Source organism: Oryzias melastigma, linkage group LG3 (assembly GCF_002922805.2).
Source record: "Oryzias melastigma strain HK-1 linkage group LG3, ASM292280v2, whole genome shotgun sequence".
Taxonomy (NCBI): Eukaryota; Metazoa; Chordata; class Actinopteri; order Beloniformes; family Adrianichthyidae; genus Oryzias; species Oryzias melastigma.
This window is the reverse complement of record NC_050514.1, coordinates 35,193,613-35,205,767: the sequence shown is the minus strand read 5'-3', so window position 1 is coordinate 35,205,767 and position 12,155 is coordinate 35,193,613. Positions and strand designations below refer to the sequence as shown.

At 46.3% G+C, this 12,155-nt stretch overlaps 2 protein-coding genes across 3 annotated transcripts in view; both read right to left on the bottom strand.

Moving 5' to 3' along the window:
* The window catches only part of LOC112160489 (RNA-binding protein MEX3B), a 4,191-nt gene extending 3,315 nt beyond the window's left edge, over positions 1–876 (bottom strand). The window contains exon 1 of the mRNA XM_024295048.2: positions 231–876. Within this exon, the coding sequence (XP_024150816.1) occupies positions 231–405 (175 nt within the window). The 5' untranslated portion in view covers positions 406–876. The remainder of the gene's footprint in view (positions 1–230) is intronic.
* Positions 877–2,304: 1,428 nt separating this feature from the next.
* On the bottom strand, positions 2,305–12,068 carry LOC112160490 (calcium and integrin-binding family member 2). 2 transcript variants are annotated; one of them, XM_024295050.1, is made up of 7 exons: positions 11,930–12,068; positions 11,066–11,296; positions 10,870–10,904; positions 8,850–8,961; positions 8,607–8,754; positions 6,912–7,107; positions 2,305–2,749 (listed from the first exon to the last, which is right to left on the bottom strand). In XM_024295050.1, exons 2-7 carry the CDS (start codon positions 11,114–11,116, stop codon positions 2,728–2,730), a joined length of 564 nt encoding a protein of 187 aa, XP_024150818.1. In that variant the 5' UTR covers positions 11,117–11,296; positions 11,930–12,068; the 3' UTR covers positions 2,305–2,727. The 2 variants fall into 2 exon arrangements, with proteins under 2 accessions (XP_024150818.1, XP_024150817.1); XM_024295049.2 differs by having other exon boundaries at positions 11,066–11,308; positions 11,930–12,053.
* Between the last annotated feature and the right edge of the window lie 87 nt (positions 12,069–12,155).

Here is a 12,155-nt window from a genome sequence, read left to right as displayed (position 1 = left end):
TTCTTCTCTTCATCTTCTCTTCATCTCTAATAAAGTCGTTTCTTTATTTTCGTCCTTTTGCTTGAACAACACGAGTTGCAGATCTGAACCTGAATTTAACTAAAATACAGAGAATAAAAGAAACGGAACCAAAGAAACCGTAGAAACGGTCGGTAAATCTCTCTGATCTTTTGACTGTTTACCCTTTGATGTCCTTCCTTTGATCTCAGAACAGGTAAAGCGGAACTCACCTTGTCTGCCCACGATCTCCGCCACGTGCTCGGAGCTGGGGACGATCACGCACGCGGTCATGTTGACGCTGCTGCCGCGGTCCGAGCCGGGCCGGGCCAGCCGGTCCAGCAGAACCTGCAGGTCTCGGATGTCCTCCGGGTCGTGGCTGCAGTCCGAGGTGAAGGAGCCCGGCATCGTTTCCACACTAATGAATATTTTCCCCGGTAACCACGAGACCAGCCGAACCGGAGCCCCGAACAGAACCGACGTCCTCACAGCAGCTCTGGCAGCAGGTCTGGAGCTCCGTCTGAGTCCGTCCTGAACCAGAGCGGCGGGTCAGCGTCAGGACACAGAAGTCGGCCACGGTACGGCAAGCCGGCCAGACAGAGGAGCAGCTGGGGGGCGGGGCCTCTTAAGGACTTATGGCTGCAGACTGGCACGCGCCCTGCTGTCTGCACGCACACGTCGCGCACGGTCTCTAAAGTGTGACAGTTTACATGTTTATCTGCGTGGATAGAGCGGGAACATGTTAGTGATCGTTTGTTCATGTTGAGCCGCTCACCTGTCCTCTGCAGGTGAGCTCCTCCTCCGAATGTTTGAGAGTCTGAATGTCCACCACTGAGCTCCAAATGAAACGAATCAGAGAAGTTTCCTCGTTTCATGAGGTTGTAAAATGAAGCTGTGATGGACGGAAGCCGCATTCTGTGATGTTTATTTACAAGATTGAGGCAGAAAAACTCACCGAACTCAATCAGAAGAGGCCAGAATCCAAAACTCACCTCAGGTTAAGGCTGAAACATTTACTGAACACTCTAAAACTACATTTTTAAAACTGTAACCTTCTAGCATAATTATGAACTAGATATATAGCATAGTGTGAATGCTGGAAGATTAATTTGGCTGCTGAAGATCCTGGAGCTGATGGTCAGTTAAAAATATTAGCTAAATGTCAAATTAGCCTAGAAAACTAAAAAACACACACAGGTTAGCCAAAACAGCTAGCGTGTAGCTGAAATATTAGCTAATGCCATTTTTTAAAACTTTGAAACTGTAACTTTTTAACATAATTATGAATAATAAAAGGCAGGGTTAGGGTTATTATTATATTATAATATTATTACAGAATAAATCAACTTAAACCTTAAATAACTTTCAATATTTTACTCTTCTTAAATATATATTTTGTCAAAATTATACAAGTTAGAAATAAGAGCAAGATAATATCGGGCCATTAATAAGAATAGAATAAAATGATCTTGGGTGCCGGATAGAATTATCTGAAGGGCCGGATCTGGCCCGCGGGCCTTGACTTTGACATGTGATTTAAACTCTTAAAAACGAACCTTCATGGTAAAATATGTTAAGGATTATAGGAAAAAAATCAATGACAGCAAGAAACCTCTGTAAATGTGTTCAAGTTAGATGAATATTTCCAAACGGTTCAAGTGAAATCGTCTGAACATCTCTCGGTCCGACATGTTAGAACTTTAACGAGAAGCAGAGAAGTTCTGAGAAGTCCTGCACTTCAGGCCCAAACCCAAACGCTCAGGAATGGAGAGATTTCTCCAACGGGATGTCTGCAGGACCATGTAGACGTCATGTGACTCTCTACAGCGTTTCTATTGGTATGGGAAATCGCTCCTTTCTGAAACCAGTCCCTAGTGGCTGTTTGAAGAACTGCAGTTAGTCTGGATGGTTTCAGGATGAGAGTGAAAAGTCTGAACATTGATGCTTCTCTGCAGAGATCAAAGCTTCTTTTTCACATGGATCGATGATTTAGCCTAAAGCTACAGTCTCTACAACAACAGCAGAGTGGGGTGGTTTAAACAACAGGTCCAGGTCCAGGTCCAGGTCCAGGTCCACCTTCCAGTGCACCAGAAGAGTCTCTGGTGAAGACGACAAGACGGTGAGCTCTGTTTGCCTTTGGAGTTTACAAAACTTTAATGTTTTAATCCGACTGGAGGAGTTCCAGCATTCATACATTATGTCAAACGCTGTTGTCAAGCCCCGCCCACCTTCCCATGATGCCCTGCTCACTCTGTAACCTTGACTCCACTTGGATCTGATTCTCCTGTAAAGAAACGACGTCAGAAATCAAGCAGCAGGAAAATCTTTTATTTGACTTTTGCCAAAAACCATCAAGTGTGAAGGAATAAAGAGCTGGAGTATCAAAGCCAGACGTACAACAGAGAGCCCTTCCACCAGCTGAGCGGTAGTTTAGCATGATTGTCACGAGAACGCCGCGCCTCAGCAGAAGTACAAACCCACCAGCTGGAAGCTATGTACAACATGCACATCACCAAGAAAGATTGCATAGCTCCTCACTGTGTGCCCTTAAGAGGTGTGCTTTTACACGGGAGACCGCCCGCCCACGACCCGGGGGCGCAGGACTTCCTCCGGTCCTGCTTTGCAGAACCGGGTCCGGTCCAGCCCGAGTGGGCTGAAAGTCCCACTGTCAGACGGGAACCGGGCCGGATGAGACCTCCGCCGTCTGCAGGATCTCTGCCAGGTCCCGCCTCATATTCGGACGTGGAAGTTACTGCAGACACAAAAAGACCAGTGAGAAACTATCCGTCCACCGGGGGCAGCAGAGAGACACCTCATCTTTTATTTTGGGGGGGTGGGGGTTGAAACCAGGAGTCTCCAGAAACCACTACGGCTCTGGTTTCTAAATCAGGGATCATGAGGAAAACTTTTACTGTGACTCTTATTCCACTTGTGTGGGTAGATTTAGCCCCTCCCTTCTTCTTACTCCTTCAGTCATGTGACCGCTGCAGAGCCCCATTAGCAGGGTTTGCTCTGATGCAGGGCTGGGTCTGGGCCGCATGGAGCCCTAGGCGAAATGTGATTTTTGAAACCTTAAAGTTTCAAAGAAGCTCTAACAGCGACAACACCGCATGCCCCTCCTCCTTCCCCCACCTAGCTTAGACAGCGGCTGTGTCAGGTAAGGAAGGACGCCACTCCGGGAAAAATGACTGATTACCTCAAACCCTGTTAAGCCCTAGGCAGCCGCCTAGGTCGTCTATGCCCAGGACCAGCCCTGCTCTGACTGGGTGCGTTGATAAGTTTATAGTTTCTATCTCAGCATTTTTGTTCCTGTTTGTATTTCTTCACGTCTGTCTTCAGTCTGCAGTCCTGTCATTCGTAGCCGCCAACGCTACATTAGCTGTTCTGAGAAGAGCTCCTTAAGTTCACGGTTTCATGAAGCCACGCCTTGACGCTGTGGCAGCAGGACGGCAGGAGCCAGCGCTTTGACAGGTTCTGTTTGATTCTACATCACGATCCTCTGCTGCCCTCTAGTGGAAACATCTGTGGACGCTAACAATGTGTTACCGTCCAATCAGGAGCTCAGAGGGCGTGTCCCAACAACTGACAGACATTTTGCGAAGAATTTCTAAAATTATTTGGCTGATGGCTAAACATGTTCTGGTTGGAGTTTACGGTACGGTCCAGTACGGTCCGGAACTGTCCGATACGGTCCGCTATTTTGGGCGTTTCCATTGTTAAAAGGGTCCATTAAACAGTTCTGACCCGTGTCCCTTGACTGCCCCCATCTGCAGTAGGTCCAAAGAAAAGTGGAACTGTTTGGAGCACCAGCTCAGTGGTAGAGCGTCCGCCCTGAGACTGGAAGGTCATGGGTTCAAATCCAGTACCAAGGACTCTATAAGTGGGACCCATTGCCTCCCTGTTTGACACTTGGCAAAAAGAGGTTGGGTTGTGGGGGGTTGAACCACCCACTCTGCAGCTCACCACTCCCCCAGGGGAGGGGTCAAATGCAGAGAACAAATTTCACACACCAAGGTGCGTGACAGATAGTTGGACTTTAATGTATCCAGCAGAAATTGATGACATTAGAAAGCACCAGTGTAGCGCTCATTTAAGCTAACGTTTCCAACGTTTATAAGCGTTTTACGGCGGTTATCTCCTTAGCCTCCCCAATCTTCTTGTTCTACACGATGACCAGAAAGTAAAAATAAACCTCCATTGTTGTTGCTTTGCTAGTCGTCGCACTACAATGACACGCTAGCAGTCTACACTAGCATCCACCATGAAAACAAACCCCTCAGTGGAAAGGAGGTTTAACGGAGTGGAAACGCTCGCCACAATAAACGAGACCGTACTAGTCCTTACCGGACCGTACCGGACTGCTCAGTGACAATGAAGATTTAACCCTTTAACACCTGAGGAGTCGTCGGCGAGGTTTAAACACAAAACATTTAACGTACTGTAACTTTTCAACCGTTAACGGGTTAATTCCAGCAGATTCTGACGCTCACGCAGATTTCCTCCTTCAGAATTTATGGAATTGTCGTGTTAACGATTACAAAATTAAGAAAAAACACTGGAGTTCGGGTGTTAAAGGGTTAAACAGTTGGTCCTTTCTGCTTCCTCGAGCACGCTGGGAGGTTCCCGCCGCGGTCCGATGCGTCTTCAGTGGAGGTCACTTTTGGGGGAACCAGCTTTTCTCTAGAACCTCCTTTGTACCAAAGAAGCTGCAGGACATTTCCTGTGTGGACTGAACCTCCTGAGTGACTCAGCAGCAGCATCTCTGTCATGTGATCACGGCTAATGGTTCTGCTGAAGCGGCAGCAGCTTATATGACCAGGTTGCCATGGTAACAGCAGACCCGGAGTCTCCTCTCCCGGAGAACGTCTGCGAGCTCGGCCGGGGCAGCAGTGATGGATGGTCGGCTGTAAAACCACTGCGTGGCTTTATCAGTGCAGCTTCATGCAGAGCAGGACCGCCCTGATGGACTCATGGTACCGACCCGGTCCAAAGCATTTCTGCATCAGACAAGAGCCTAGTATTGATGCTGAGGACACGGAGATGTCCTGCTCTTGTTCGTGTTCAGATAGAACACAGATAAGATCCCAGAACCTTCATTTTGATCCATCAGAACCAGAACGGACCTGGTTCTGACAGATTCCTGCAGAACTGCAGAGATTTCAGAATAAAGGATGGAAGTTTGAGTTTATCAAACAGGCAGAAAATTGAGTGAAAAGAAAAGAAATCTCAGACATGAGAAATAACTTTGTTGTTGTTGTTTTTATCTTCACACAGTTAAAGATTTAAAATGACATCAACATCTGGTCCTGAAAGTCGAGATGAAGACCTTCATGTCGTCTTTCTTCAGCTCTTATTTTGTTCATTTAGCATTAAGAATATTTCTTTTTTTAACTAGTATTTTCAACATAAAGCTTCATGGACGAGGTGATGTAGTCTCGTCTTTAGCTTTGCCTCACATTCATAAGCTAGTGTAGAATCAAATGTTGGCTTTGTCTAAATTCCCTCACAATTTAGTGCTCCATGAAGGGGTCGTTTGTGGGCGTGTCTGAATCTATCATCCATCCAGTGACCTGGAAACTTCCCCAAAGTTCCTGTGAAACACCAGTATGCATCGATGCACTAGACTGCAAACATAGACCATCATGCATTGCTTTGAAACAGTTTGTCATCTGGTGTTACGTCCTGCTGCTACTGCTGGACTTTTTTCCATAAAGTCCTTCTGCTCACCTGGCAGGTGTGACCAATGTGCTTTAATTGGCTCCTGCTGGCTATTTAAGACAGACAGACAGACAGACAGACAGACAGACAGACAGACAGACAGACAGACAGACAGACAGACAGACAGACAGACAGACAGACAGACAGCAGAGCAGCTGGCTGGGGGCAGATGGTTTGTTTCATTCTCTTCTATTTTAGTTGTGGGTTGGACCTTGGTAGTCTTAGATTTCTGGCTTTGTTTGTTTGTTTTCTTTAGGTAGTTCAGGTTAGGCAGCCATCAGCAGGAGATGCTGACTCAGGCGGTCCACATGGCTGGTCAGCAGTCTCCCTGACTTGTTTTATGGCTGATCTTCCCTTTGTTTTGTCTTTTTGTTTTAACCAGCACACAAAATTATTTTCCCTTTTGCTTTTCAGTTTCTTTGTTTGCCTTATTTAATAAACTGTTTTCTCTTTTTTATGGTCCTGTTTTTGGTTTTTTTACTGTAGACTTGAGCCAGCTCTGCCCATTGGGGCGTAAAATCTGGAAAAATGTATTTACAATTAATTTTTATAAATTCTCCAAGTTTTCATTATCAGAACACAGTGGATTCATAGATAGTCTTTGTGAATGTTCATATTTATTAGACGTCAAATTTACATTAACCAAATCAAAACTGGGGTGTCTGGGTCGCATTAAAATCCAGGAGACGGAATAATGCTGCAGTAAATAGTCCTTCAAGGGTTATGGAGCAGTGAGGGGCACGTTTGTGTTTTTAGTATTAGGTTTATTTGAATAATTTCCTGAGTAAAATTAGCGTGGCAGCCTTGTTCTTTAACACTTTTTCATTTAGTCTTGAACATAATTTAAGTCATATTTTAGCATTTTACACACTAAAATATGAAATGATTCAATTGTTTTTCTTTAAAGAATTTAAGCATTTTCTCTCTTTTTTTCCTGTAGATTTTATTTTTTCTGGACAGTTTATGATACTTTATTTAAATCTTTTTAAACACAACGTTGACCTTTTTTAGTCATGTTGACGTTGATCCCTTCGTCTGCATTAAACGGTCATTAAATCGTATTTAATGGACTTTCCTCTGGTGGATTCAGTTTCCTTCAGCAGAACGAGTTTGGTTCAACGTGAGGATGTTTTGATCAGGATCAGGGTTCGAACCCTGACCCAGGAACCGGCCCGGAGGTGGAGCAGCCGCTTTACCTGAGGAAGTCTGGAGCTTTAGAGATCATGTTCTCGAAGTCGGCGAAGGAGAGCTTGCTGTCTCCGTCGAGGTCGGCCTCCTCGATGGCTTTGTCGCACACCAGCGCGACCTCCTCGGCCGTCAGCTCCCCTTTGGTCAGCCGGTTCAGGGTCTTCTCCAGGTCCTCCTTACAGATGAAGCTGTCCCTGTTAAAGTCTGAACCACAACCACAAGTTCTGTCAAAACCCTGAACCTTCATGAAAACCTGCTGGACACCGTCTGCATTCAGCACTTCCTCTCTGTAGGACGTCACCATGGAAACAACACGTTCTCTGTGATCTTCCCAATCAAAACATCCATCACTAAAAGGGTTCAATCCTGACAGAAGTCTTTCACTGTGGTGACCTCACAGAGATGGGTTTGATGATCAGTAACATAACCCAAAATACCTGATCTCAGTAAAATGTGATCAGTGCGTCCAGATTCCCCAACATGTGGGCGGAGCTAAAGCGTCACAGCTATTTACTACCAACTCAACGGCCTTGTGGTAGAGTGTCCACCCTGAGACTGGAAATCCGTCAGTTTAAATCCAGGCCGAGTCATACTAAATAGACTCTAGAAATGTGAGCCAGGGTCTCCCGAGGGGAGGGGTCACCTGTAAAGAACACATTTCACACACAGCTAATAGAACATTAAGGGACCTGTAGCGGCTGCGGACTCATGAGCCGCTAGAGAGGCTGCGGCAGGACCTTGTTTGTGACACGCTCCAAAAAAAAGATGATGAAAAAGTCCTCTGGATGTATCTTGATTTATTTAAGTTCATCATAGACTCGGGTAACAAAAAATGTGTTTGATCGTTCCAAAATAAAAAGACAAATAAAGCGGTCAACAAAAAATACCGGGCCCTGTACACCCTCTCTCTGAACCAACAGAACCAAACCCAAACCCAGGTGAACAGGTCCGCCTAATGATCTCTTTCCTCATCACGTGACACACAAAAAAATTGAAATAATAAATAAATATTATCATGGCTGCTACAGGACCCTTTGAAGGATCGTGCTAAATCAACTTTTGAGCTTTTAAGTGTATTATAATGTTCCTTCCTCACTAAGAGCAAACCCAAAGCAGTATTTTGACCCATTCTCCCTCTGTTCTTTATCATGTAGTTTTCCTTTAGTTCTCTGAGCTTCTGTTTGGTGCAGTGTGATTCACGTGTTGTTCCTCTTTCCCTCCGTTTGAGCAGGAGAGATTTCAGATTCCAGGTGGATCATCTGTGCTCCTGTTCTTGGCTGTGGACCTCGCCTCTGGCTTGTCTCAGCCACCCCCCTTCAGATAAGCTGATTCTTCTCTAACAGTCCTGGTATCTCCTGTCTGTCCTGGAGAGGGTCTCTCCTTCATGTGTACATCCCTGAGGTTTCTTCTTTTTTACTGAATCAGGTTCTTTAATAGAACCTGACAGCTTTCTTTTTCCTCACCGGGAGGGAGGGTCTAAGAGCAGGGATAACCTGTTTTATTTAGTCCGTTTAGATTAACAACCAGCTATTGTTTCTATTTTCTGACTGATTTTATGTTTTTGTACAATTAGTGACTTAAGAACAGCATGGTATAGGCCCTTAAACTTGAACTTTGTCGTGGTGACCGCCTCGTCGCTCTTGGATCAAGCTCTTGAGCTCTGGGTCACCTGAGGCGCGGGCTGCAGGTGTGTGAAGTGTTACCGTAGATCTTGAAGGCGTAGATGGTCTTCAGCTCTCGAGGTGAAGCCTCACAGAGAGCAGAGAACATATCAACAAAGTCGTTGAAGCTCAGGTTCCCCAGTCCGTCCTCAGAGAACGTCTCCACAATTCGTTCCCTGAACGGGTTCTCCTGTCGCCACAAAAACCAGAACGAGTCAGGACTGCTGTGGTTAGGGTTAGGGAGCCCGGTCCTGGTCTGCCCGCGGAGCTGCTGGAGACACATACCTTCAGCTCCGGCATGGTGACGATGAGGCTCAGAGGGACTTTGATGTCGGGGTTGTTGGTGTAGTCCAGCGGCACCAAATGTGGAGCCAACTCACGGAAGCGTCCATGAAGCCTGCAGAGACCAGAGAACACTTAGAGCTTCATGTTTCTGCACCGAACCTGCTCCCAGAAGACTCCTCCACCAACGCATCCTCACCCCGGGTCGTCACATACTGACGTTTGGTTAAGGAACCTCCTGGAGCGGCACTGTCTGTCATTTGGGGTGTCCCCAACCCTCGAGACACACCTCTACCCTAACCCAGTACCATTACCCTAACCCGGCGCTGGATGTGATACCGGATGGAGTACCAGATGCTGTGTCGGACCCGACCCCACCCAGTACCACGTCCAGTACCATGTCGGGTACCAGATATGGTACTGGATGTGGTACTGGATGTGGTACCGGACAAAGACTTGTTCAGGACGTGGCTGGTATGTTTACCCTAACCCAGTACCAGTTGTGATATTGGATGGAGTACTGTACCTGGCCTGACTCGGTACCAGATGTGGAACTGGACACACACCGGTACCAGGTTAGGGTACCAGTACTGGGTTAGGGTACTGGTGAGCTTGCGTCCTGGTAATGGACCAGTTCCAGTTTGCGGTTCGGAGGTTGGGACCCATGATTAAGCCAGAACAGCCATCACGTCAAAAATCGGCGAGTTGGGGAGACCCAAAACGTCAAAAAGTGACGCGGAGGGGTTCTTGACTGAACGTCAGTATGTGACGAGTGTGTTGCTTCTGCTACATGTTTGTTGGAGCAGAAAGCCAAGGAGCACCTCCTCCACCGTAACCAGACCAGTGAGGAGCACCTCCTCCACCGTAACCAGACCTGTGAGGAGCACCTCCTCCACCGTAACCAGACCAGTGAGGAGCACCTTCTCCACCGTAACCAGACCTGTGAGGAGCACCTTCTCCACCGTAACCAGACCTGTGAGGAGCACCTCCTCCACCGTAACCAGACCTGTGAGGAGCACCTCCTCCACCGTAACCAGACCTGTGAGGAGCACCTTCTCCACCGTAACCAGACCAGTGAGGAGCACCTCCTCCACCGTAACCAGACCTATGAGGAGCACAAAGGTGTGGGTACGATGGAGGAGGTGCTGGAGCCAATCCCAGCTCCCTCAGAAACAGAGGTCCATTCACACACAGAACCACTTCTGCAGGACACTTCAGGTCCACCCACAGGAGGAGGAGGAGGAGGTTCTCGGAGGAGGCTGGAAAAAACCCACAGGAAGAGGAGAAGACCCTGGAGCGTGTTGGAGTCCACATGTCAAACCCACAGACTGTAGCATTATTGTTATGTTGTTTATGCGGCCGGACGGCTCAGCTGGATGATGCAGGACCGGCTCATGGTAAATCAGGGTTCGATTCCTGGGGGCCTCGATGAGCTGAACCCAGTCAGAGTCCAATTCCAAACCCTTCGCGGTGCTGACTAGCTATGCAGCCACGAGCGCTCCGGGTCTGGATCTCCCTGTGCCGGTCCCCAGCCCAGATGAAATACAACGTTTATCAGGAATAAAAATCTGCCAAACCAAAGTGAAAGCTGATTGGCTGACAGGATACGTCGAAAGGTAAACAACAAATACGTCAGATTAAATAAAATAAAGATCAATGTCCCTCAAAATACTTCAGTCAAAGGAATCAAAACTAAAGCAGATCAAAGAATTAATGAAACCTAAACCAAACTAAGCATTTATAAAGAAATAAAAGCAGCAGACGGTGGAGCTGTGGGGGCGTGCTGCATTCAATAAAAACAAACAAAAACATTTGTTCGAACTTTTTATGTGTTTTTTGATGATTTCATTGATGAAGCAGCTAAAAGTTTGATCAAAAACTTTCGGAAGTGACTTGCGCTGCTCCCTAAAGGCCAGAACTGAAACTACAGGCGAGCAGAAAGAGATTTTAAACTCATTCTACGTAGAGATCAGATCTGTGCGCCGCTTCATGTTTCCATGGTGATGGAGGTGAGCGGACTGACCTCAGAATCTCCTTTCGGGTGAAGTAGGTGCAGTCCTGTGAGCAAACAAACAGAGTCCGGGTCACCATTGGATGCAGAGGAGACTGGACATCAACCAATCAGCAGCAGCGCTCTCAGGTCTGAGCCGCTTCACCTTAACGCCTCCCTAAAGGACATTCAGACCCGGGAGCTGCCGCTCCTGCGCCTCCAGCATCACCTGATACGCCTCCAGCTGCTCCTCGGTGAAGGTCGTCTGCTTGTTGCCCATCGTTCGCGGCGGATGCTCCCATCACACGGCTGCATCAGAAACCAGAACCAGATCCAGGCCCGCCTCCGTCCAGATCCAGGTCCTGGTCCAGGTCTCACCGAGGCTGATGCTTCCGACGCCGGAGGAGGTGCGGAGGAAAATCAGAGGAGGAGGACCAGCCTGCTGCCTTCAGAGGCAGCTCTGAAAACAGAGCTTCAGGAGCTTTTCGTGTGAAAAATCTCAGGACTTTATTAGCATCATTTCAAGAGTTTTCAGGACATTTTCTGCTTTTATTAGTCAGGAAAATGTCTTACAAATATTCGGATTCTTTAGGATAAATGAAGATAATAAATGTCAGATGTGTGAGTGAGTGTGTGGCCTTCAGGGTCCAACTGTTAGAATGATATTTAGACTGAATGTCATTTCACATGCAATCCTAAATCTTAAAATATTATTTTTTTTAATGTTTGTAGGATGTTTGTGAAATTATATTTTATTAATTCGTATAAATCATAATTTAATGTACCAGAAGGTTTATTTGTTTTAGTTTGTTCTAATCAAACTACCATCAGCTTTTATTTGAAGTTTCCCAACATTTATCATCATTACTGAGATTAGTTTCAACTTTATACATTATGAAATAAATAACAATAAAATGAATCAAGTGAACGACATTTTATTTATTTGAAGTTCAATAAACAAACGTTCGTTTTTTAAGATTGTTTTTCTCAATAACTCCTGAATGAAAATTGATATTTGTGTATCATCAAACTGAATAAAGTAAACACATCAATATTTGTATTTACTTTTAGCTTCATCTGCGGTTGGACGTACCTACTCTGGAAGACTGTTATTTACAGACTGCTCATGAAGGCATCAAAGTGCGAACAGGACAGGATGCTACGCGCATGCGCTCCATCACCCATGGATGTTGTGACATCATTTTTCTGTCCCGTCTACCACAGCGTTCGTGGTCAGTTGAAGTCAGACTTGTTTAAATCGCTCCACATGAATGTAATAAAAACAGGCCGACAGTCTCCGCCATTAACACGAATCGCTT

What these genes read in the sequence shown, in the direction of transcription:
- LOC112160490 (XM_024295050.1), bottom strand. Translation starts at nt 11,116, where the DNA reads ATGGGCAACAAGCAGACGACCTTCACCGAGGAGCAGCTGGAGGCGTAT. An exon ending in CTACGCCTTCAAGATCTACG is followed by an intron (nt 7,108 to 8,606) that starts GTAACACTTCAC and finishes GTTGTGGTTCAG; the next exon opens with ACTTTAACAGGGACAGCTTC. An exon ending in AAAGCTCCAGACTTCCTCAG is followed by an intron (nt 2,750 to 6,911) that starts GTAAAGCGGCTG and finishes TTGTGTCTGCAG; the next exon opens with TAACTTCCACGTCCGAATAT.